At 36.0% G+C, this 24819-nt stretch overlaps 3 protein-coding genes across 4 annotated transcripts; 2 read left to right on the top strand and 1 right to left on the bottom strand.

The window, feature by feature from the left end:
* Positions 1-901: 901 nt before the first annotated feature.
* Positions 902-4436, bottom strand: LOC103326047 (glutamate receptor 2.8-like). Its single transcript, XM_089048862.1, has 5 exons — positions 4128-4436; positions 2598-3838; positions 2164-2476; positions 1673-2064; positions 902-1580 (listed from the first exon to the last, which is right to left on the bottom strand). The coding sequence occupies exons 1-5, from the start codon at positions 4393-4395 to the stop codon at positions 1182-1184; spliced, it is 2613 nt and encodes an 870-aa protein (XP_088904988.1). The 5' UTR covers positions 4396-4436; the 3' UTR covers positions 902-1181.
* An 11802-nt stretch (positions 4437-16238) lies between these two features.
* Positions 16239-21672, top strand: LOC103326025 (sodium/calcium exchanger NCL1). 2 transcript variants are annotated; one of them, XM_089047761.1, is made up of 10 exons: positions 16605-16741; positions 17591-17671; positions 18284-18508; positions 18729-18910; positions 19005-19150; positions 19359-19617; positions 19710-19855; positions 20209-20470; positions 20725-21030; positions 21238-21672. In XM_089047761.1, the coding sequence occupies exons 2-10, from the start codon at positions 17614-17616 to the stop codon at positions 21484-21486; spliced, it is 1833 nt and encodes a 610-aa protein (XP_088903887.1). In that variant the 5' UTR covers positions 16605-16741; positions 17591-17613; the 3' UTR covers positions 21487-21672. The 2 variants fall into 2 exon arrangements, with proteins under 2 accessions (XP_008226451.2, XP_088903887.1); XM_008228229.2 differs by lacking the exon at positions 17591-17671 and having other exon boundaries at positions 16239-16741.
* Positions 21673-22053: 381 nt separating this feature from the next.
* Positions 22054-24055, top strand: LOC103326026 (uncharacterized protein At5g64816). The gene is made up of 2 exons (XM_008228230.3): positions 22054-22204; positions 23541-24055. Exon 2 carries the CDS (start codon positions 23575-23577, stop codon positions 23950-23952), a length of 378 nt encoding a protein of 125 aa, XP_008226452.1. The 5' UTR covers positions 22054-22204; positions 23541-23574; the 3' UTR covers positions 23953-24055.
* The last annotated feature ends 764 nt before the right edge of the window (positions 24056-24819 follow it).

Raw genomic sequence — 24819 nt, 5'->3', positions numbered from 1 at the left:
TTTTCTCTCCTAAGTGGTTAAGGTGGGGACCATATTGGTGCATGGTTTGAATATTGGTTCATTTGGTCTCATACGTTGTGTCCATTTAAGTTCAAGTTGAATTGTCAAGTCACCATCCAGATTTTCTAGATGCGTGTTCCAAAATCCACCAAATGAGAACTCAATTTTGCACAATAAAGTCCTTAGCAAATAATAAATTTGCGTACGTGCATGTAATTTGAAATTTAGCAACAGCGAAAATAATTCTTGATTGGCCTAAGTGCTTTCACGTTAACGATGGGATTGCTAGAAGGTTACTTTTATCTTCAAAAAAATATGTCTGGACTGAGGATTATTCACTGTGATGATCTAAAGGGTAGATATGTATTGCTAGATATTACACAATGAATTCAAAGTTTTGAATTTCGGAGGAGATGAAACTGAAGCAAATGCAAATAGAGTGATTGGGATATTGTAAGGGCCATATATATAAAATATACAGCTTATAGATTACTACACCACTTCAATTGACAACAATTTCCTCAATTCATGAAGTGCTTTGGCAGCGGGATCTTCTCATTGAAATCTAATGTTTTTAGCTTTGGTGTTCTAGTACTTGAGGCAGTGGCACAAGCTTAATATTCTTGCACATGTAAGTGTTGGCACAAATTTTTTTTTTACTTCATCCTAGTAGAATTTACTATGATGAAGTAAATTCAAATGATGAGGCCATGGTGAAGAAAATGATGAGAGTCCTCTCCTGGTGCTTGAGATTTGGATGCGAGCGTAACTTTTAACAGTCTGTACAATGTTTCAGAATCAGACCTCTAAAGTAACAATTCTGCAACCAGTTTGATTTGAAGCATAACACAACTGACTGGAATTGTAAAACAATAGAAGATACACAAATTATAGTCTTAACTGAAGATTCTTTCTTTTCGCGGAACCATGTTACAGTGTTTAAACTACGGTATTGAATGATGAGCCAGCGGTTCCAAATAACCCTCACTGGCAGGTAATGGTCCTAACCGATCGAACAGTTGGCCAATTCTATGTATTTGATACAGTGGTTTAGTGTCCTCTTTACTGTGCTTCCCTTTGTACAATATGGTAAGACTTATACTCTATGTCATCTATCGTAATGTAAGTGGAAAAAATCTTTTTGGTTAGCTGCTTTTGTGTCCAATAATGTTCTTTAATGTTTAGACTTGAGCCTGCAAGGCACTGGCATTCGGAGCAATTGCAGGAGTTTCTGCATTGATATCACTGTCTCTTCTGGAGAACCTCCTGTTTGGATTGCCCCATTTTTTCATTGCGGCTAACATTATCGTCCAGTTGGTTTTGCATTCAGCCACTGATTTATGAATGAAAAAAGTGTAAACCACAAGAGCAGTTGTTGATGTCCCTCCCGTGAATACGAATAGTAGCCAAAAGCTGTTGGGGCTTAGACTGGGATCACCACTGTCTTTTTGTGCATCCGAGTCCAAGCACTTCAGAGAGGCCAGCATGTTGTTCTCTAAATCTCGAAGCTTACCACTTTCGGTTACCTTTAGCATTGCTTCAGTTACCTCAGGAACCAATGGAGAGCCTCTTGGAAATACCTGTGAAATAAAAGTTTATCACAATCTCTTACTTAAATAATAGTTTAATCGAAGAGTAAGGAGATTAACTTCACGAGAGGCTAGAGCATTACAAATCCAAATCCTCCAACTTTGAATGTTGGTCCAGCTTCCATGAAGACTTTGCAGTACTTTCGAAGGAAAATTTTGGCCAGAGGGGCTTCAAGAAAAGCAGCAGCAATTACTTCGCTTTTCAGGGCTTCAGCATATTCTTCTATGGAGTCAAACTGCTTAATGTTGTGGATGCCCAAGACTTCCTTTAGATAGGCTGAAACAAAGGAACCCTTACAATAACCAACCATGGCATTGCTTTGCCGCAAAGCGTCAACATCTGTTATGGTGGGTTCAAGCTGCTGGACAGTGAGCATGCTCGCAAGGTTAGCCGTATATGTCTGTGTGATGATTAGTGCCATAAATAGCCAGACAACCATTGTCATCCGTGACAAATTGCTATGCAGCTTACCTCCTTTGCTCAGTCAAATGGAGTAAATGATATTAGGTACATATATAATCTAATCCAATTTTCAAAGGAAAAAATTTGAATGTGAACTTTTATATTGTTTACCATGTAAAGAGAAGAGAGTGGTGAAGGATAGCCAAATCAAGCTTCCTATTTGATTTAGCACAGAACCTTTGAGTGCGGAGCAGTGGTTTCGTTCTATCAACCATACAACAAAGCCATTGTAGACATTGATGGCTCCTATAAGTGCCCACATGGGTTTTGTGAAAGGCCTCATGAATAACCATGCTTTATTGCATGTTTTGGACATGACTGGAACTATCATTACCAATCCTGCTTCGGTATAGGGGTGTGTGAATTCTGCATGCTCATACCGCTGGGACACGATTGCTACATCACCAACTACAGCATCAAAGTTCTGATCCAATGCATGGACAGTTCCAAGTCAAGATAGATTAGTCTTGGTGCTTGAAATATAAATGTGCAGTTTGGAACTAATTAATCAAGTTAAGAGACTAGAAAGTAAGTAAATCTCTTACATGTAAATGGATTTGCTCCACTAAAGAATCATATGTGCCATTGAAAAGATATAACTCATACGGCAAATGGTAAGGCAGCTCCTCTAGGGTCGCTTTGAAGAGATCTATTGCAAGTCCAGTGAAAGATAAGTTATTTCCCAGTGTATCTTTTTCCACATTTACATACTCTTTGAATGTTGATCTGTTTGGCACGCCAATTCTCAGCACGGTTGCTTGTATTGGTACAGTCCACCCTTTTGGAGTATACCAAGGCTCTCCTGGCCAAACCACTGGCCCCAAATCTTTCATAGAAGGGTAGTTACTAGCACCTTCACCAATAGTCTTCGAGAATCTTATTCCATCTGACCAGTATCCTAGCTCTCTGTAACTCCTTCCCACCACATTGATGATTTGAAATACATGTTGTGGAGCTAAATTTTGGTCAGTGAACTTGATTCTTTCACTTAAGCCATGAAAATCACTTCTCAGAAGTTTTGCTAACAGTTTCCTCCCTTTGCTGCCTTCTGTCGAAGCTAGAGCCACTGCCCTTGCAGCATCGTAAGCCTGAGCAGCAAAGATGCCAGGCTCATTGTTACCCTCTTCAGGATGTTCTGATCTAAACCTTCTACAAAACCTATGATAAAAATCCTGAAATTGGTTTCCACTTTCGGGGAAGTAGCTCTTGACTCCGATGATCCCTTGCATTGAGGAGATGCTGGAGGCATTAAAGGAGTTGACAAGGCTTGTTATAGGATCAGTGGTGATCCATACATAATCCTTTTCCATCATCTTCATTTCTTTTGCCTTTTCAAAAAGTTGTGCTGCCAATGGCACAGACAAATGCACAACAAAGACTCTACATTGGTCCTTTTGAATCTTCTCAAGCTCTTCGACTAATGAAGAAGAAGCAAAAGGTTGGAGAGCTACAAGATGGCCAATTTCTGCACCAACTTGTCTCAAGGCATAAGAGAGATGAGGTAAAACTTCATTGGCCAAAGAATCTCTGTCTTGGTAAATTACAGTGACTCGATGCCATTCCCAAGACTGAACTATATCAGCTATTGCTTCCATTTGTTTCAACCGGTCACGAGAAGCTTGAACTAGAAAAGGCCACAGCTCAGTTGCCCACTTTGGAGTAGCCTCAGCAAAAGAGACAATTGGGGTATGAGTCTCACTGCCAACCTTAACTACTAATGATGTCTCTTCCCATGTATGTGGTCCTAGAATGGCTTGCACTTGCTGCCCATCTATAAGATCTCTAGCTGCAGATTTGATAAGTGCAATGGCATTGGAAATGTAAGCTGCTTTTCATTATAAATATTGCCTTGGAGAAAAGCACTTATAGAAACTATAGCAGTCGACTATTTACCTTATTATGAATTTTTCAAGCCAAAAAATTTAAGACCAAATAAGAGGGAAAAATAAAATGCAGACATAAAAAAAATGGCTGAATTCATAATTACCAGATAGTTAGACCAGATAAACATATATAAAACTTATGCTTAAACCATAGACATATAGCTCAATTTATTAGGAAGGGAAAACGCCTACCTGCAAGTGCTGCCTGCAAGGGGTCCTCCCTCTGAGAGTTTCTTATGTGCAGAGCCAAACTCTGATTTCCAGTGGCATGAAAATCCTCAACTGCCATTTCAATTGCCACTCTCTCTTCTTTGCCAATTCTTGAACTGTTATCTATAATTGCACCTATTATGCCCATTCTGGATTCATTCTCTGGTTTATTGGCTCTTCCAAATGCCGTTCCTTCCCTCAACACTAAAACTGTGATCAAGAAATAAAAAAGAGGAGCAAACCCAGACATTTTTTTGGAGGACCTTTCCTATCGAGAGGGGCAATAATATACTAAACTCACACACACAACACAAATATTATGACTTGAACCTGTATATTTTTTAAGAATGTCTGCAAGTATCTCTCGTCCTATTTATATGCACAAGAATTCTGTCATATTTTTTTACTCAGTCAATAGAAATTTTATTCCTTCTTCCCTCTTCTTTGGTCCTAGGTCAACATTTTGGAATTAATCAATGTACTTTGGTCATTTTCTCCTCTTTTACTTCATAATCAATATATAAATATATATATATATATTTTGTTCTAACTTCTAAAGTCTAGTTTCCATGTATGGCGAACCAGAAAAGAAAAAGACAAGTGAACCAAACAAATTGATACTTGTGGCCCCTGAAATTCAATAATATTCTGGAACATAACGTCAGGGTTTTATTGTAAATTGATGAAAATGAAATTACATTTGAGTAGTGTTTAACTTCTGTTGACTTGCTCTTGCTAGCACCAGAAGATTGGAATTGGTAATTGAGAAGTACCCCTTTAATTTCATGGTTATGTCTTAGTAGTTTCCCTTCATGCCAGTCCAAAAGACTAAAAAGGGTCTTACTTTGAATTGTTCACTTGAGATCCATTCAAGCATAAAGTCTTAAGATATTTAGTCATATACTCATTCTTAACACTAATAATATAGATAAACCCTACACCATTTAATTTCTATAAACAAATCCAAAAAATGACTGCTGACCCTATTGAATTTTATTTTGATTATTAAATTACTTCGATGTCCTATTGAGTGTTTTGGGTTTTTTTTAATGAGGTTTTGGGGTTGGTTTTGTTTTAAGAAATCAATGGCAATTTTATAATTTAAAAGAAGTTAAAAGTCTTTTTGCTATGTTGTAAATGAGCTTTGGGTGTGTTTAGAAAGTCCATTTCATATAGGTTTTTTTATATATAATTTAGGCTCCTATATTTGATATAATAGTGAATTTTCCGTATAGAAATATTCCAACTCTTGGATTTGCAAACCTCAACTAATAATCTATTTATCTAATTTGTTACTTTTTACTTTTACTGAAATTCATATTTGTTCTATGCATGTAATGTTTATTTATTTGTTCAAAACCATGAGTTTGAATTAATTTATGCAAATTGTTGGTACCCCTGTCTCGTAGTGTATATGTACATATGTCGTACTCTACCCTATTTTGAAATTATATAATTTAGAATCTTAGAATATGGAAAATCATGGCATATGGACTGAGTCAGTTCTACAATTACAGAATCTTAGAATTGACTCACGACCTCTGATTCTAGATATTTTTGTTCTCAAAGAATAGAAACTTCGTTTATTTTTTTCTTTGTTATTTTATTTAATAATTTTGACTTATTTAAGCTGATAATTTGTTTGATAAAATTAGAGGAGTGAGACCCACCACAAGTTTGGAGAGAAGTAGAGGAAGAAATATATCTTTGAACTTTGACTCCAGTACCTACTTTCAAATTAATCATACACTGCATGCATGCATGTAGGCTTTAAAATGAATATATCTACCATTAACAAACAAAAAACAAGGGAAATTGAGGAAAATACTATCCCTTTTCTCTCTCAGCTCTCTCTCTCTCTCTCTCAGCTCTCAAAGTTTATTTTCTCTGTTGTTTCTTGCAAATCAAACTCAAGCACTCAACCAATAGCAATAGGTTTGTTTACCCTTTCTTGGAATGAATTTGGTTACTTGATGATTGTTTCATGCCTCTTCATTGATGATTCTCTATGTCTGTTTTTGGGTCTTTTGATTTCCACCTAAAATCCCATTTCAATCCCTTCATGTGTTTAATTGCTTACCCAACCAGTCATTTTGACAGAGCGGCAAAATTCAACATCGCTCCAGTTGGCTTCTGGTGCTCTTCGACATTCACGGTTCCTGCTGAGGATGTAAACACCAGCCTTCCAACTGTCTTTGCCTTGAGGCATGCCTTCGTTTTATTTTCTCTTCATTTTAACTTTGTTTTATTTTCTCTTCATTTTAGTACACGGTAAAAAGCCCAAAACAAAAACAAAAATCTACTGGTGCTCCTGATAATAAATGTGCTTTATTTGCTCTGTTTTCAATTCCTCTGCTCAACCAAAGCACCAAACTTGTCCTAATCAATTTTCTTGCTCTGTGTTACATTGATGTGTTACTGTAATTTAATACGAATATATGTTAATATAATTTTTCTTCTGAATCGTGAAACCCACCTCGAAGCTCAACTCCATCGTCCACCTCCAGCTGCGACCTTAACAGCCAAGCCACCAGGTTCTGCAGAAAAGACCCAAGAGGAGCTCTTCCTCTTCCTCTTCTTACAGCATAAGAACAAAATCACAAAAGAAAGAGAGAGAGAGAGAGAGAGAGAGAGAGAGAGAGAGAGAGAGAGAGAGAAGAGGGAGCTGAGAGAAGGAGAGGGCAAAAAGAGAGCTGAGAGAGGAAAGTGTTATACAGGCAATAAGACAGTATTTATAGACAGTAATTGATAAATAATTATAGGGTGGGTACTGGGTAGTATTTGGCCAATAAATTTGCAAATGGATAGTATTTTGCCCAATTTCCCAAAAAATAAATCAAGAAAAGACCAAAATTATTTTCAAACAATTTAACTTTATATTTACGGGACCCAACATATACTCACTCACTGGATCTGTATGAAGAAAATCCAAGAACCTGAAAGAAAAAATAATAATAATAATAATTAAGGCAAACGACATTTTAGACTCCATAGGTTTTAACATTCGATCAATTTACACCTTCTGTCAATTTCACCGTTACACCTTCTGTCAATTTCACAGTGTAAATTGATCGAATGTTAAAATGTTACGTGCAAATTGAAAAATTCAAACCCTATGGCGCATTTCGATAATGCCCCTAAACCTGCAGACAATATGTTAGAGAACCACTAGATCTCAAAAACTTATACTATTTGGAAATAGGCCGCCGATATATGTCAAGCTAACAAGTTAAGCGTTACTTTGCACCTTGCAAACCAAAAATGTATGATAAGAACAACAATTAAAGATTTCGAACTCAAGAACTCCCAGAATCAAAGCTCTGATACTATATTTGAAATCACAAGACCGCAAAAACTAAGAGGATGCCAACCAATTTAGGATATAAGTACAATGCAAGTGCCTACGGAATTTGCGGAAGAGAGAGTCTAGCATGAAATAAAAGAGCTTGTCGAGTTAGCCAAGGTGCTTGCCTGAGGACCAAACTAGGGGTTTTCAGATTTTGATTGATTACCCTCTTTAGAAGGCTGCAGGCAAGTCATCCTTGGCTACCAAACTAAGCTCCTTTTTTCATGTTTGACATCTCTTCCTTTTGAATATTTTGATTAATATTCTACAAATGGGATGCCAATACAATGTTTTCAGCTCTCTATTTATAGCTAATGAGAAATTCGGATTCGTTCATATTCAGCTCCCCTCTCATCAATTTGCCTCGTTCATTTGCATTTTTTCTACTCACTTTTTACCACTTTTGGCTGGTCGTAATGGAATATATATTATGAAGGCTGCAATGCTACCACTATGTCCACTGATTTTCATCAAACATTCCTTGTGCTTTGAGGATCAACGTAATTTGCGGGGACTTCTGGCTTCAGTAATAGAGCACTTATTCACTTATATCCGGAGCAAGAATTTAATTCTTGTTTTCCTAAATCCTAAAATGATCTCAAAATATGTCACTGGAAACAAGCATATAGCTAATCAACATTAATTTGGGATGATAATTTGATAACTGTCACTGAGTGTAGCTAGGGCACCCAAATAATTAGCTGATTAAGTCTAGCTAATTAACTTGGGATGGTAAAGCACAAAATCTATGCAAACCTGATTTCTGTCTTTCACTTTATACATGGGAACTTGATTCCAAAATCATGCATATCAATTCATTTGAGATGCCCCATGCCACCTTCAAAATAAAGTCAAGGGCGATTTCCACTGAAAAAAGAAGGGTTTTGCCCTGATTGACTTTGTGTTTTGAGGCTCGCATCAGGCAAACGTATGATTAAAAGGGGTTCGTTTTCTCAAAATTCCTTCTCTTTTTCAATTGGATGCTCACATACCTTTATTGATTTGGGCTTTCCCAGTTCGCTTGCAGCCATGCTTTAAAACATTGCATCAATTCTTGTTTGAGATATTTATTTAAAAACTCATTTTAACATGATATATTATACAAAAATCCTTATAGAGCTTATTTGGAGAGAAAAACTCAAAACTAGCCACTTATCATGGTCTAATTGGCTAAAATTTTATAAGAACCAATTAGAAAATGACAAGTTGCTAGTTTTGGCTTTTTCCCTCCAAATAAATTCTGTAAGGGTTTTTGTATAATATGTCATGTTAGAATATGCCTATTTGTGAAAAGCCGTTGGTAATGAAGTATATATACAATAATATTCGTATGTTGGGGTTTTGAGCATTTGCTTGAAACGTCCTTTTAGTTGACTTCTTCTTTTCACTCACGAATTTAAGATATCTCTTTTAACTGGCCCTTTAGCAGCTAGAGAGTTCATAATGTTGAGTAAAAAATCTGTGTTTATTTTGCTTTTGCTTTTGCTTTAACTTGTCGTAGTTGTAGTTGAAGTGAAGAAATGTCTTCTACTGTAGACTTAACAAGTTATGTTGCAAATTATAAACCTCAATAGTACATTCAAACACAATTTTACTTCAGAAATGATTCATATTTGCATTATGAAAATGTAATATGTCAAATTGGCTAAAAACATTTGTGGTACAAGATATTTTGATTGTACATTATGAAAACATAACGCGGACTCACTATATTTACCAAATGGCATAACTCATATATGTTGAATCGTATTTCAAATCACTCCATTCAAATAAGTTCTTATTATTAGTATTGTGTGTTGGGGAGCTTATATAATGAAGAGTGTAATAAGCTCCTCGCTCTAAGCATTTATGTTGTGTGTTGTGTGTTGTGTGTTGTGGTGCAGAATTGTTCTAAATAGTAAGTCCATAACTTAATAAACAATTAATCTGCGCCCTGTTAAAGCAGCCCAATCTTCATGTATAGCCGGGCGGCTTTACAGGGGTTGTTGTTGTTTTTATTTTTTATTTTTATTTTTTAAATAAATAGTATCGCCACGCGGTTATACTCATTTAAAATATAATTTACTTAAAGAATATAGCCGAGAACGGCTATACTACGGTATTTTATTATAAAAAATGGTATCGCCGGCTATACTTTTTTACACATGGCGCTAAGCGCGCGTCCCTTTTTTTAATAAACAAATAGTATAGCCGAGCGGCTATACTAGGCATTCTTTTTTCATTGCGGCTTTACTAGGGCCCTTTAAAAAAAATTATGAATAGTATAGCCGCACGGCCATACTCATCCTTAACCTGGGTCAAGGCTAGGACTTATACCCAATCACGTGGCTAAGCTGCTCTCTTAAGATGACCTGCACACTTCAAGCAATTATCAGAATAAGGGCAGACTGGGTGTGCCTCAGTTGAACCCCCTATGATGCCTAAGTTAGAAGTGGTTTAAAGATGAAATAGAGATGAAGAGTTTGCATATGAGAATATTTATTATCTTTGTCCTAATACAGGTGAAGAGTATTTATAAGGGGAGAAGGAGAGGGCAAATATCCTCCAGTCTTTTCAGGGGAAAAGAGCTCTTCTTTACCCAATGGTTGGACTAGAGAGACACTGCGGACGCTCCTCACCAAGCTGGTTACAATGGATCAAGTAGCAAAGCTACACTTGGCTTTGGATGTGAAATGCATTAAATGATCCATGTCCATCACCAGGCTGGCATCAGGCGCATGGAGTGGACTGACTCAGTAGGGGTCTGGTCATGTTAAAATATCAACGCGTTTTTGGTCACACAGCATCTCGGTGGTCAGGTCGGTATTCAAATGCCCGACCACGGTTTCACACTATCTTATGACAGGTTCGGCTAAGAGGCCCTTTATCAACACCCGGGGTGGTCAACCTGGTCGAGTGAGTACAAGAGAGATTTGGTCTCTTGTGGCCACATGGTGCTCTCTGATAAACTTGGCTCACAGTGATGAATATCAACCATCAACAACCTTATTAATGCACACTGATGTTCCTAGATATACTTTTCGAAGCTTTGAAAGCATGAAAACTGACATGTAGCTCCCCTCTTCATTCTAAGCAGAGCAAGAAGAGAATATAAGAACAACATCACCAAAACTGCATATTGGGTTTTGGTTCTTCTTGTAATTATAGTCCAAGTTCGAGGTCGTTCTTTTAGACTGGTTTCAGATGGTGGAATAGATCATCATCATCATCATTTTTAAATAATTATATAGTCCCTTTCTATTGAGGGATCCTTCAAATAATTTTATTTGAGGGACACCGTTTAGGGTCCCTTACAAATATTTTTTCAATGATCCAAATAATCTATTTTTTAAGTCTACATTCATAGACCATTCTTGCAAAAAATTAAACAAATCAGAAACCGTTTTGATATCCAATTGTATCCTACAAAATCAATAAACATGGTGCTTCAAGAAAATCTTAAAATTTCAATATGTTTGGGCCAAAATGTGCATGCCCAACCCAGTGACAGAGCACAGAAAGACAAAGCTCAGAATCCAAGCCATTTGGGCTTTTTGTTCAAATTAGAATCAAGAATTGGGCCAATTGTCAAACAAACACCCAACTCATTCCTTTCTTTGGAAAAGGGCCATTAGACAAAATATTTGGGGCCTTTTTTATCCACTAAAAGAGATAGAGATTAGAGAAAGAGATTAGCCCAGCCTTTTTACGTCATCTAAACTCTCTACCCCAGAAGATTGATAAAATCATAAGATTTTTTTCCTAAAATAGACCCACATGATTTCTTGACTTGGAAAAGTCAGCAATTTCAACTAGGTTAATAAAAAGTTAATAAGGGCAGGTATAAAAGAAAGACATCTCTGAAATTTTTGCCACCAGAAGATCAAAGTCCCTTTTGTATATTCAGAAAAATTTCTGCTCCAAAGCAAGCACCATTTTCAAGAGATAAGCAGACTATGTTTTGGGAGATAAGTAAGATGCAGGGAGTTGTTCATCTGGAAAATCAAACTAACCATCACAGTTTGAGCTCTTACAAAGAGCAGTTAGGATTGAAGAGGAGTTGGGTTTCCTTTCAAGAAAAACAAGGAAGTGGTTGCCTTAGGAACTGACTATTGAGGGCTTATCTGCCAGAATTGCTAAAATCCCATTTTTCTTTGCATTTAAAAAATGAAAGATCTTTTGAGAATTTTTTGCCGCCCATTATTAAAAGAATTAGAAAACCCCACTCCAAAAATATTTCTTATAAATATGAGAGAGGGTGAACAGAGCACAGAACAACCAAAAAAATCAATCAAAGACGAAACTCAAAATGATCACTTGATCTCAAAAACCTTCAGAAAAACTAAAGCAACCAAAGATCATTGAGCCACAAGAAAGAAGCCAGCTATAAATCAAAACTTCCAGTTCCAGTTCAGACTTAGAGAAATAAGTCATTCAAAACGAGATCTCTCTCGTTACAAATTTGGTTGACCAAAAGCCAAATCAAGCAGAGCTCGGGTTTTGGCTTTTTCCCTCCAGATAAATTCTATAAGGGTTTTTGTATAATATGTCATGTTAGAATATGCCTATTTGTGGAAAGCCTTTGGTAATGAAGTATATGTACAATAATATTCGTATGTTGGGGTTTTGAGCATTTGCTTGAAACGTCCTTTTAGTTTACTTCTTCTTTTCACTCACGAATTTAAGATATCTCTTTTAACTGGCCCTTTAGCAGCTAGAGAGTTCATAATGTTGAGTAAAAAATCTGTGTTTATTTTGCTTTTGCTTTTGCTTTAACTTGTCGTAATTGTAGTTGAAGTGAAGAAATGTCTTCTACTGTATATTTAACAAGTTATGTTGCAAATTATGAACCTGAATAGTACATTCAAACACAATTTTACTTCAGAAATGATTCATATTTGCATTATGAAAATGTAATATGTCAAATTGGCTAAAAACATTTGTGGTATAAGATATTTTGATTGTACATTATGAAAACATAATGTGGACTCACTATATTTACCAAATGGCATAACTCATATATGTTGAATCGTATTTCAAATCACTCCATTCAAATAAGTTCTTATTATTAGTATTGTGTGTTGGGGAGAATAAGCTCCTCGCTCTAAGCATTTCCGTTGTGTGTTGTGTGTTGTGGTGCAGAATTGTTCTAAATAGTAAGTCCATAAGTTAATAAACAATTAATCTGCGCCCCGGTAAAGCAACCCAATCTTCATGTATAGCCGCGCGACTTTACAGGGTTGTTGTTTTTATTTTTATTTTTATTTTTTATTTTTTTAAATAAATAGTATCGCCACGCGGTTATACTCCTTTAAAATATAATTTACTTAAAGAATATAGCCGAGGGCTATACTACGGTATTTTATTATAAAAATGGTATCGCCGACCGACTATACTTTTTTACACATGGCGCTAGCGCAGCGCGTCCCTTTTTTTATTTTTATAAACAAATAGTATAGCCGAGCGGCTATACTAGGCATTCTTTTTCATTGCGGCTTTACTTGGGCCCTTTAAAAAATTATGAATAGTATAGCCGCACGGCCATACCAATCCTTAACCTGGGTCAAGGCTAGGACTTATACCCAATCACGTGGCTAGCTGCTCTCTTAAGATGACCTGCACACTTCAAGCAATTATCGAATAAGGGCAGACTGGGTGTGCCCCAGTTGAACCCCCTATGATGCCTAAGTTAGAAGTGGTTTAAAGATGAAATAGAGATGAAGAGTTTGCATATGAGAATATTTATTATCTTTGTCCTAATACAGGTGAAGAGTATTTATAGGGCAAATATCCTCCAGTCTTTTCAGGGGAAGAGAGCTCTTTTTTACCCAATGGTTGGACTAGAGAGACACTGCGGACGCTCCTCACCAAGCTGGTTACAATGGATCAAGTAGCAAAGCTACACTTGGCTTTGGATGTGAAATGCATTAAATGATCCATTTCCATCACCCGGCTGGCATCAGGCGCATGGAGTGACTGACTCAATAGGGGTCTGGTCATGTTAAAATATCAACGCGTGTTTGGTCACACAACATCTCGGTGGTCAAGTCGGTGTTCAAATGCCCGACCACGGTTTCACACTATCTTATGACAGGTTCGGCTAGGAGGCCCTTTATCAACACCCGAGGTGGTCAACCTGGTCGGGTGAGTACAAGAGAGATTTGGTCTCTTGTGGCCACGTGGTGCTCTCTGATAGACTTGGCTCACAGTGATGAATATCAACCATCAACAGCCTTATTAATGCACATTGATGTTCCTAGATATACTTTTCGAAGCTTTGAAAGCATGAAAACTGACATGTAGCTCCCCTCTTCATTCCAAGCAGAGCAAGAAGAGAATATAAGCAACAACATCACCAAAACTGCATATTGGTTTTGGTTCTTCTTGTAATTATAGTCCAAGTTCGAGGTCGTTCTTTTAGACTGGTTTCAGATGGAGGAATATATCATCATCATCATCATTTTCAAATAATTATATAGTCCCTTTCTATTGAGGGATCCTTCAAATAATTTTATTTAAGGGACACTGTTTAGGGTCCCCTACAAATATTTTTTCAATGATCCAAATAATCTATTTTTTAAGTCTACATTCATAGATCATTCTTGCAAAAAATTAAACAAATCATAAATCGTTTTGATATTCAATTGTGTCCTACAAAATCAATAAACATGATGCTTCAAGAAAGTATTAAAATTTCAATATGTTTGGGCCAAAATGTGCATGCCCAACCCAGTGATAGAGCACAGAAAAACAAAGCTCTGATAGAGCACAGAAAGACAAAGCTCAGAATCCAAGCCATTTGGGCTTTTTGTTCAAATTAGAATCAAGAATTGGGCCAATTGTCAAACAAACACCCATCCCATTTCTTTCTTTGGAAAAGGGCCATTAGACAAAATATTTGGGCCTTTTTTATCCACTAAAAGAGATAGAGATTAGAGAAAGAGATTAGCCCAGCCTTTTTACGCCATCTAAACTCTCTACCCCAGAAGATTGATAAAATCATAAGATCTTTTCCTAAAATAGACCCACATGATTTCCTGACTTGGAAAAGTCAGCAATTTCAACTAGGTTCATAAAAAGTTAATAAAGGCAGGTATAAAAGAAAGACATCTCTGAAATTTCTGCCACCAGAAGATCAAAGTCCCTTTTGTATATTCAGAAAAATTTCTGCTCCAAAGCAAGCACCATTTTCAAGAGATAAGCAGACTATGTTTTGGGAGATAAGTAAGATGCAGGGAGTTGTTCATCTGAAAAATCAAACTAACCATCACAGTTTGAGCTCTTACAAAGAGCAGTTAAAATTGAAGAGGAATTAGGTTTCCTTTCAAGAAAAACAGGGAAGTGGTTGCCTTAGGAACTGACTATTGAGGGCTTATCTGCCAGAATTGCTAAAATCCCTTTTTCTTTGCATTTAAAAAATGAAAGATCTTTTGAGAATTTTTTGCCGCCCATTATTAAAAGAATTAGAAAACCCTACTCCAAAAACATTTCTTATAAATATGAGAGAGGGTGAACAGAGCACAGGACAGCCAAAAAAATCAATCAAAGACAAAACTTAAAATGATCACTTGATCTCAAAAACCTTCAGAAAAACTGAAGCAACCAAAGATCATTGAGCCACAAAAAAGAAGCCATCTATAAATCAAAACTTCCAGTTCCAGTTCAGACTTAGAGAAATAAGTCATTCTCTCTTGTTACAAATTTGGTTGACCAAAAGCCAAATCAAGCAGAGCTCGGGTTTTTACGAATATGAAAACCTCAACAAATTTATGGAGAGCCTTGGTCAAGTAGAACAGGTACCACAGATGCGATTCGGCTCAGTAATCCTCAAGTCCGACCATACGCCCTTTTCAAGCGAAAATGTTGCAATTCTCCCTTTCAAAAAGCCTTCCAGAGCTTGAAATAGATTAAAGCTCTGCCAAACTTGAACATTGGCATCGATTTACAACCGAAACTTAACGATTAAAGTTGTGATCCGATCCAGCACAAGCACACCTAGTCGGCCGGATCGAAGCTTATATTCAGGCATAAATGGAAGTCCAACCTTCTTTTTGTCTTTCTAGAGTTGGTTTTTCCTTTTTGAGTTTTGTAAAAGGTACTTCTGCCTAAAACAGTTCACTATCTTATCATTTATTTTGGCTAGAACTACCAGTTTTGTACTGTGAAAAATTGTGAAGCCCTCACCAGTCTGAGGCAAGAAAATAACTTACTTGGGAGATATTTCTCACCCAAATTCACAATCGCTTGTTTAGAAATTAGTAACTTGGGGCGCAAGTTATTTATTCTTAAGAAATTTGCTAGGATCTTTTCATTGCTAGCAGTGGCACGCTCGCACATTAAAGAAAGTTAACTTGTTGACCAGTCAATGATTTTCAAGGCAATGAGGAACTTTACCCTACCATCACAGGAATAAACATAAAACGAATGAACACAATAATTCAATTGAGTGATCAAATGATATCGAATTTAAGTGATTTTTTATAGTGATGAATCCCTAAACCATATATTTATAATAGAAAATTGAGAAGAAAAGATAAAAAAGAACAAATCCATGTGCATCAAACATGACGGCCAGCAAGGTCATGAGACTGGACTGACCCAAAATGAAAAACAACGCTACAAAGTTATAAAATAAAAAAAATTATGCACGCCTTTCAAGACTTATGAAACAATTGGTTCCTTTGTGTTTTCTGATTTGGAATGAAGTCACCAAAGATCACCTAATCCACTAAATAAACAATCAACAAAAAGAACACATTGACCTTATTAATGCACAATAATCTCCCTAGCTATACTTTTCAAAGCTTTGAAACCATGAAAACTGGCATGTAGCTCCCCTCTTCATTCCAAGCAGAGCAACAAGAGAATATGAGCAACATCATCGCCAAAACTGCATATTGGGTTTTGGTTCTTCTTGTAATTGTAGTCCAAGTCCGAGGCCGTTATTTTAGACTGGTTTCAGATGGTGGAACAGATCATCATCATCATCCTCATAATCAAAATCAAAGCAGCAGCAGCTCCCTGTTGCTTTTCAAAGGAATTGATTCTGCAGAAGAGGAGACATGTGAGCAGCTTTATGGGTTCTTGCCATGCTCCAACAGTGTGTATGGGAATGTGTTTCTGATGGTGGTTTATGAGTACTTGCTGTTTCATGGAGAGTCTTATTTGGCTGCTGGGGGTGAGCAGATTTTCCAGATTTTGGGTCCTGGTGTCTTTGGTGCCAGTGCATTTCATGTCCTTGGTGCCCTTCCTGAGTCTCTTTTACTTCTTGGTAGGTAACTGAAATTTCCATCTTCTTCATTAATTGCTTTTTTCATTAGTTTTCTTCTTCTTATATCACTTTGGTTACTTACAAATTTCTATCTTCTTCCTATGTTGTCACAAAATCATAGATGATCATCTGCTAAATGTTCAATATAAACCTTCATACACACTCTCAAGTTCTCAACCCTACTCTGACTTATGTGGATAGGATTTGATTTCTGATTAATTATTCAAATATCGCCAAGCATGTTATGTCAACCACGCATCTTAAATGTTAAATTATCATATGATATATTGTGTTGTCGAATTATTAATTTGAACTACACATTATTATTCATTAAATTAATGATTATTTTCATCCACGATATAATTAAGAAGAAACTTAATGCATCTTCCAACATTAAAAAAAATCATATTGAACGAAAACCTAGCTGGCATTAGAATAATTATATCATATATGAAAAATGTGACTCTCACAAATATAAATACAGCTATCACAAGTTCTTTTGTTGTTTATTAATACATAATATTGCTGGCTGTGAGGGATGCCAACAGTCTTTTTATACTAATTAAATTATTTTCCAGCTAGACATTAGGTATCTTTACCCTTTAGAACTTAAAAAAAAACCAAACGTTATATAATAATTATCATCTCTTGTCAAGGCCATGCGGGATTGAGAGCAAAGTTGGATAAAGAGAACTGAAGGCTAGATGAGGAGATTGATTGAGGGAGGGTGACGCAACTAATGCTCAACCTAATGTCAATAGTGATGATGTGATATCAAACATATACTTGCCTGTGATTTGCAAATTTGTTGGACAAATTTTCTGATTAGTGATCCACAATATTATACAGTTATTTAATGGACAAGTTACAGCATGGCTTACGGTTGGCTAAAGTTAAATGTTGTGCGGCTTGGAAGAGTCATTCAAATGGGTCAGTCTTTTTTTTTTTTTGGGGTCAAATCAAATGGGTTAGTTACAAGCAACAAATATAAGATTTGATTATATTTTAAAACGTATAATATTACAGGTCTAGTGGTAATTGTATGTAAATTAAATTTAAGATTAATTTATCATAATCCAATATATTTATTATTAATTAGAAAATTAATAAACAATAATAAATGTCAAGCTAGATAATAAATGTCTAGTGGTTACTTTACTTCTTTTTCCCATTTCTTTTCACTTCGTTCAACCAATATAGCAGAAAAAGCAAGCACATGCATCCTAATGGAAAAACAATCGAGACATGTCACGCGTGAAAACTTTTTCACGTGTCAGTTTACGATTGGTTGAAAATAACAAAACAATATCATCCTGTTTCATATAAGTTTTTCTGCATTTACACACAAGACCTACAGAAGCTTAGATCAAATCAGGGAATAAAAGAATCAAACAAACAATTGAATTATTGATGACACCAAATTAATTAGGCAAGTTGCAATTTAGCTTGGTTATTGTACTAGAGTCTACATTGATTACATATAGATTCATATAGCATATGACTGACTAATTGTAATTTTAATTTGAAAACCCTTGTTTATAGCTTCTGGAATTTTTAACTCCAAGGACATTGCTGCGGAATATGTGTATACTGGAATTGGGTTGTTGGCTGGAACATCAATTTTGCTCTTAACAATACTTTGGGGGACTTGTATAATTGTCAGCAGCCAAGACTTTGCAAATAAACTAAGCTCTGACTCTGAGGCTTCCAGGGATTCAATTTCCTCTCCACCTTTATCATGGAAAAGACTACCTGCATCCTTGACAGGTATTGGATTATTTGCTATTTATTAACATTCCAAATTTTTTAAAAATAAATAAATAAATCATGTATCCTCTCTACAGTAATAAATAAGAAAAAAAGACTTAGTAAAGTTGGCTAGAGCGGATGTGCTTCCGACACTCCACTGTAATTCGAATCTCTCTTTCCGTAGTTTAGATTAGATTAAAGTTATTTATAATTTTTTACTTTTCCTTTGAATTCATAGGTTGTGGTATTACTACGGATGTAGAGACCAGCCGCCTTGCAAGGATTATGATTTGTTCAGGAGCACCATTTCTTATAATGCAAATTGCAAATATCTTCCAATCCTCTTCCAAGGAACGCATTGCCATCTTGGTTGCTCTCTGTGTTTCTGTTTTCTTACTATTATTGTACTTTATTTATCAGGTATACACATCTATTTAATCTTTTTGCTTGCTAATGTTACTAATTATAATGTCTATGATGAACTCATAATCTTCAACATCTTAAAACCCTGCAGATCTTCCAGCCCTGGGTTCAAAAAAGAAGATTAGAGTTTGTCAAACATGGGCATTTGATGTCAAGCATTTTACAGCATGTGCAAAAACATGCACTAGGGAGAGTCCTCACTGTCCAAGGGGCACCGAATTTATATGCTATCAGAAGGTGATGCTTCCTTGGAACTGCATGGATATTTGCTCTGCGTTTTCTTTTTCTTTCTTGTATATCCGTCAATAATGCTAGAATCACCAAATTTACTCATCAAATGATCCGTCAGTGCATATATATGATTTTCGTCTAAGAATTAGAGGGTATATATTGTTTATTATTTGATCACTGCTTAACTTAATGGAACAATGTGTATACATTGCAGGCTATTTGAGGAAGTGGATGAAGATGGTGACAATTATTTATCACTTTCTGAAGTGAAAGAACTTCTCCTTGAAATCAAATTCATATCAACAGAAGACGATAAGGATAAAGGAACAGCAGAAGTGATGAAACAGTTTGACCTGGATCGTGATGGGAAAATCACTAAAGATGAATTCATCAATGGCTTCACAAAGTGGATTGATGAGGTCAAGGCAGTGCATGAACAACATACCCAAAGATCGTTGGAGAACATATATGAGGTAACTTGAGCATATAATTATGTGAAAAAAGATATTGCCTTATTCATAATATTACTTCCACTTTCCTCATTAATTTGTATGTGCTTTATTAGGTCTTTCAACCTTGGATCGAAAATAGAAGAAGAGAACGTGAAATGAAGAAGAATCTAATGTCAGAAGTACTAAGACATGTCCAAAGCAATTCACTTGGAAGCATTCTCACAGAAGATGGCATGCCTGATATACCAAATATTAGAAGGTTAGACCACATTTGGTTGCTATTCCTATTCGTGTGTCACGTACAAACTTTTTATTTTTCAATCAACGTGGAGGGAGAAATCGAATTTAGCACCACATTTTCTAACATTAAAAAGAGAAATACTAGTAGACCAAGAATTAGTTAGTATACGAACAATTATACAAATAATTGTAACACAATTTGTTAGCTTGATATATATATACAATGTTGGTTCATTTTCTAACAGTTTAAGCTTCGAGTCCGGTGGTAATGTAGCATTGTATTTCTTTGGTAATCTAACATAACTATTATATAGATGTAATGAATCAGCAATTAATCTATGCTTTTTGTTCCTTTCCACGTGAAAACAACAGGTTGTTTGAAAAGATTGATCTTGATGGAAATAATAATATATCGCAAGCAGAACTAAAAGAACTGATCGCGGATATCAAGTTTGGTAAGATTGCAGGGGACGTGGATGAATCAGTTGTGAAATTGATAGAAGAACTTGACACAAGTGGAGACAAAATGATCAGTGAGGAAGAATTTGTTACTGGATTAACAAAATGGATAAATAAATCCCATGGTACTCAACCCCCCTCCTCGTCGCATGAATCTGAAGACGATATCTATCAAGTAAGTAACGGTAAAAGTTATAAGGGAAATGGACCGAAAACAATATTGCTTGGTATACAAGACACTCCTTTTTACATGTAAATTACAATCCGACACATATACAAGTTAAAAACAGAACAAATATAAAATTTCTCCACACGTGTCAAACCGTGATTCACACATAAGTAGCCAAGTATATTTCGATTGAAAAGAACTATCATGCATGCATACAATTACAATTGTTAAATTTAATTCTTTAAAGTGAAATTATGCAGAGAACTTGGGAAGAAACAGATAGGTTGGTGGATGAAGAGAAAAGCAAGGGTGGTTCATCTGTTGACAAGTCAATATGGGCTTGGTTGAAGGCCATAACATATTTGGTGCTTGGATTTGTTGTTTTAGCAGTTCTAGCAGAGCCTCTTATAGATAGTGTTCAGGCTTTTTCCACAGCTGTAAGCATTCCTTCTTTCTGTGTAGCATTTGTGCTTGTCCCCTTGGCAACAAATGCTAGGCAAGCCACTTCAGCAATTAAAGCAGCTTCTAGAAAAACACCAAGAACCACTTCTTTGACATTTTCTGAGGTTTGTGATTTTCTAAGTTCATTTTTTTCAATTAGTCAACGGTGTCTAAATCAGTAGAAAATAGTCTTGAATTGTACATCAATAGTCTCAAGTTCGAACCTCCATAATACCTTGATAGCGTGTGTTGAGACTATTGATTGTATTCAAATTTCTTTCATTTTCATATCTTGACCAACTTTTCTTTTTCTCTTTTTTTATTGGATGCAGATTTATGGTGGAGTTTTTATGAACAATGTGCTGGGAGTTTCTGTGCTTCTAGCAATAATTTATGCTCGTGAAATGACATGGGAATTTTCTGCTGAATTATTGGTGGTTCTAATTGTCTGCACTGTAATGGGTGTCACTGCAAGTTCTGCTTCAACCTTCTCTCTCTGGACAGCCTTCTTGGCCTACCTACTATACCCTGTTTCATTGCTTTTAGTCTATCTTCTCAATGACTTTCTCAACTATATTTGATTGATACCCAAACTACTACAGTGTGAAGGATATTATTATTTTTGTAACTTAGCAGGCACATGTATTTAGAATCAAATTTTCCTTCTTTTTTTTTTTTTAATTATTTTATCCCAAAGTTTTGTCATTTTTTTATTGGAGTAGATTTTATTTCGATTCATTAATTAATAATGTACAATATGGAAATAATGGACATGGATTGCCTTTTTTTTTTCCCCTTTTTTTTTCTTCTGAAAAAGCCTTTTTTTATTCTGAAAAAGACCATCCTCCATGGGCTGTACAATGCACCCTAGAATCTTATTCATACACCCAGCTCTGAAAAAAAAACCCAAGTTTCCAATTTTATCCATGATGTAGAAAATATTTAAAACAAATTAAAACAGAAATAAACCAAACCATATAACTCATGGATTTTTCTTCAACTTTTTGAGCTTTTTTTAAAGTTTTAAATTCAAAAAAAATTAAAATTAAAAATCATCAGTTAGAACTGGGTGTATTGATCAGATTTTAGGTGTAGTCAGAACTGAGTGTATTGGGTTTTATTGTTTATATTGGGCTTCTGGCCCAAGAATAAGAAACATTTCTTCACCCTAACCGGTCGCTGCCTCAGATTCTCAGAAGCTCCTCACCTTCACTACATTCACAGGCACCTCCAGGAGCTCTTCAACTTCGCAAACTCTTGCACGTTTACTTCCCCAACTCCCAAAGCTTCAAACTTTCAGTGAGTTGTCCTTTTCTCTGCTCGAAATTTTCAAGGATTTTGAATCAGTTACTGCCATGGCCGCCCTTACTGAAAATTGATTTTAATTTGGCGATTTTAGATTTTTGTCTGTAATTTTTTTCCATTTGTGAAAATTTTGATTTGGGAGAGTCTTGATTTTGATATGAACTTTGATCACGAGGTTGTGCTCAATGGTTGATGAAATGCCTGTTTGAGAGTTTGAGACTGTAATTTTTCTGTGTGTTTGTACTCTTACTAGTAGGCATTCATGTATTATATGATGCATTGTTATGATACTTAATTCTGTGACAAATTAATTGTGTTATTGGAAATAACTAGTGGGTCTGCTGTATGCATAAGGATTTATCTGTCTGCTTCTTTTTATCTTTTAATATTATTATTTAACTAAGTTCCAATAACTGAAGTGAAGGGGGCAAGAAAAATAGCATCAGATATTGAGGAGATTTTTGAAATACTTGTTCTTGTTAAAGGGAAACTTACAAAAATTGTGCTATTGTGCTTAAAATGGTTGGGTTTTTTGAAATTCATAAACTGGCTTGTTTTCCAGTTGAATAAGACTGCACCTTGTATCAATTTGCATGTGTGTATATATAGTCATCAGATATTTTCTACTAAGACTTGGTCAAACAATGTCCCGAAAACATGAACCCGGAAAAAATTGACAGAGAGAGGCTTGCAATGTAGGAAATGTGCGAGTTACATTGTTTTTCAAGTTTTTCAGTTTCAAAATTTTCGAACTTAGTGGCCTGATTCTTATATCCCTTGGAACTTGAATTGTATGATGGCTGTACATTCATGATAGTTAATTATTTATTTTCAAGGCAAGAGTATATTCAATTGTTTTCTCAGGTGACTCCAATATTCTTTCGAACATATTAAGAAAAATGAAAATATCTGATCTAGGCTTTTGGCAAAGGGCAACCCCCTTTAGCAATCTTTCCTGCTTTCTCTATTGTTTTTCTACTAGATGACATGAGTCAACTTGGTTGCGATCTTATGTTTGGAACTGAATTAGAGAAAAGGTCGGACTAATGCTTGTACATTTTCTCTGTGGCCTTGTTCTTGCATGGGATTCATTTTATTTTGCTCTTCAACTTCTGCTATATGTTTATTTCTTTTTTATTAGTTGACATTGTATCTGTTACATGTAATTCAAGGATTCTCTCACGGTGACCTGAATATTTCAGGCTTTAGTTGTATAGCCATTGGATTATGCCAAAATGACCTGTAGAATTTTGTAAACTGATGCTTAAGCGAATATTCTAATGATAACTAAATGATCAGCGAAGTTCATTGTTTTCCTTTTTTCTGTTAGACTTCTGAAGAAGAGATTGACCAGTGCATTGGTGATGGTGGAAGTGTGGTGGTCCCTGTTAGCCGCTATCCCTGCAGTGGTTGCAGGACAAGCAATTCGGGTGAAGAAAAGGCGTGCGGAAGAGGAGAGAATAAAGAGTGCTAGAGGGAGGGAGAAGAGTTCCGATGAAATTTTTGTATGTGAGAGGGTATGCACATCGAAGAGAATGCTGAAAAAGGTTGGTGCATTCTCAAAGGACCCAATTCCTGATACTTGTGTCACTGTCTGCGGTGTATCTGAGCTCGATGCCTGCGCGGATGCATGCGCGCGGACGGTTTGTGTAAACCAGCATCAAGTACCAAACTGGAATGACATCTGCCTTAGGAGATGCCAGAGTGAATGCTTGAAACTCTCATCCTCAAGTTCTCTTTAAATGAGAAACATGTGTTACAAGGGGAGTTATCATAGTGTTGGTCACTCCCATTTTCTGACTTAAATTCTCTGATTATGAATGTGATTAATGTTGCTTGTGCAAGTCCCCTTATCATCAGTATTTTTCTTCGTCTGGCAACTGCTGGCCATCCAGGCTCCTCGTTGCATTTTTTTTTTAATATTATGCGGCCTTTAGCTTGTTAACTTGGTTGTTGGGCTTTGGCCATTTATACGAGTGTCTGTATGTGTTTGGGCTGTTGCTCTTGCCTTCTTTTGGTGAGTATATTCGTTTATTTATAGAAAGGACAAATTTGCTGGCCAACCTAGACACATCATCGCCACTACAATGTATGAAAACGGTACAATTTTTAAGGGATCCGAATCCTATGCTTAGAATGTTTAAGACCAAGCCATGGAATCTTTATCCTTTTTTTTTTGTCTTTTTTTTTTTTGGTGTTTTGTAGTTGAAAGAGGATTTACACACCTTTACGTGCAATCACTCACACACTATAAAAACAAAACACATGCGTTTCAAATAAAGAATTATTTTTTAAAATACAAGTGATAATCTAAACTATAAGAGAAGAATAGTTTCTCATACGCACACTACCAATGTGTTATAGGAATTCAAACCTAAGTGTCATAGAAGTTTGAACCTGATTTGCAAGTCAAGCCCTTTCTCCACTTGGCCATACCCCATTAGCACAGATAAAGAATTCATATGTAGGTAGTTTGCATATATTTTGACAGTTAAGGTTGTTAAAAGAAGCTGTGAGAAATAGCATCATTCATACAAGCAGTCAAAGTTCCTTGCCCTTTGACCCAAGAAAAAATGAAGATGAAACATGATTTAGTCAAGAATCACGTG

Source organism: Prunus mume, linkage group LG3, assembly GCF_029339155.1.
Source record: "Prunus mume cultivar Tortuosa linkage group LG3, ASM2933915v1, whole genome shotgun sequence".
NCBI lineage: Eukaryota > Viridiplantae > Streptophyta > Magnoliopsida > Rosales > Rosaceae > Prunus > Prunus mume.
Note: the sequence above shows the minus strand (reverse complement) of the source record. Positions and strands in the feature narration are given on the sequence as shown.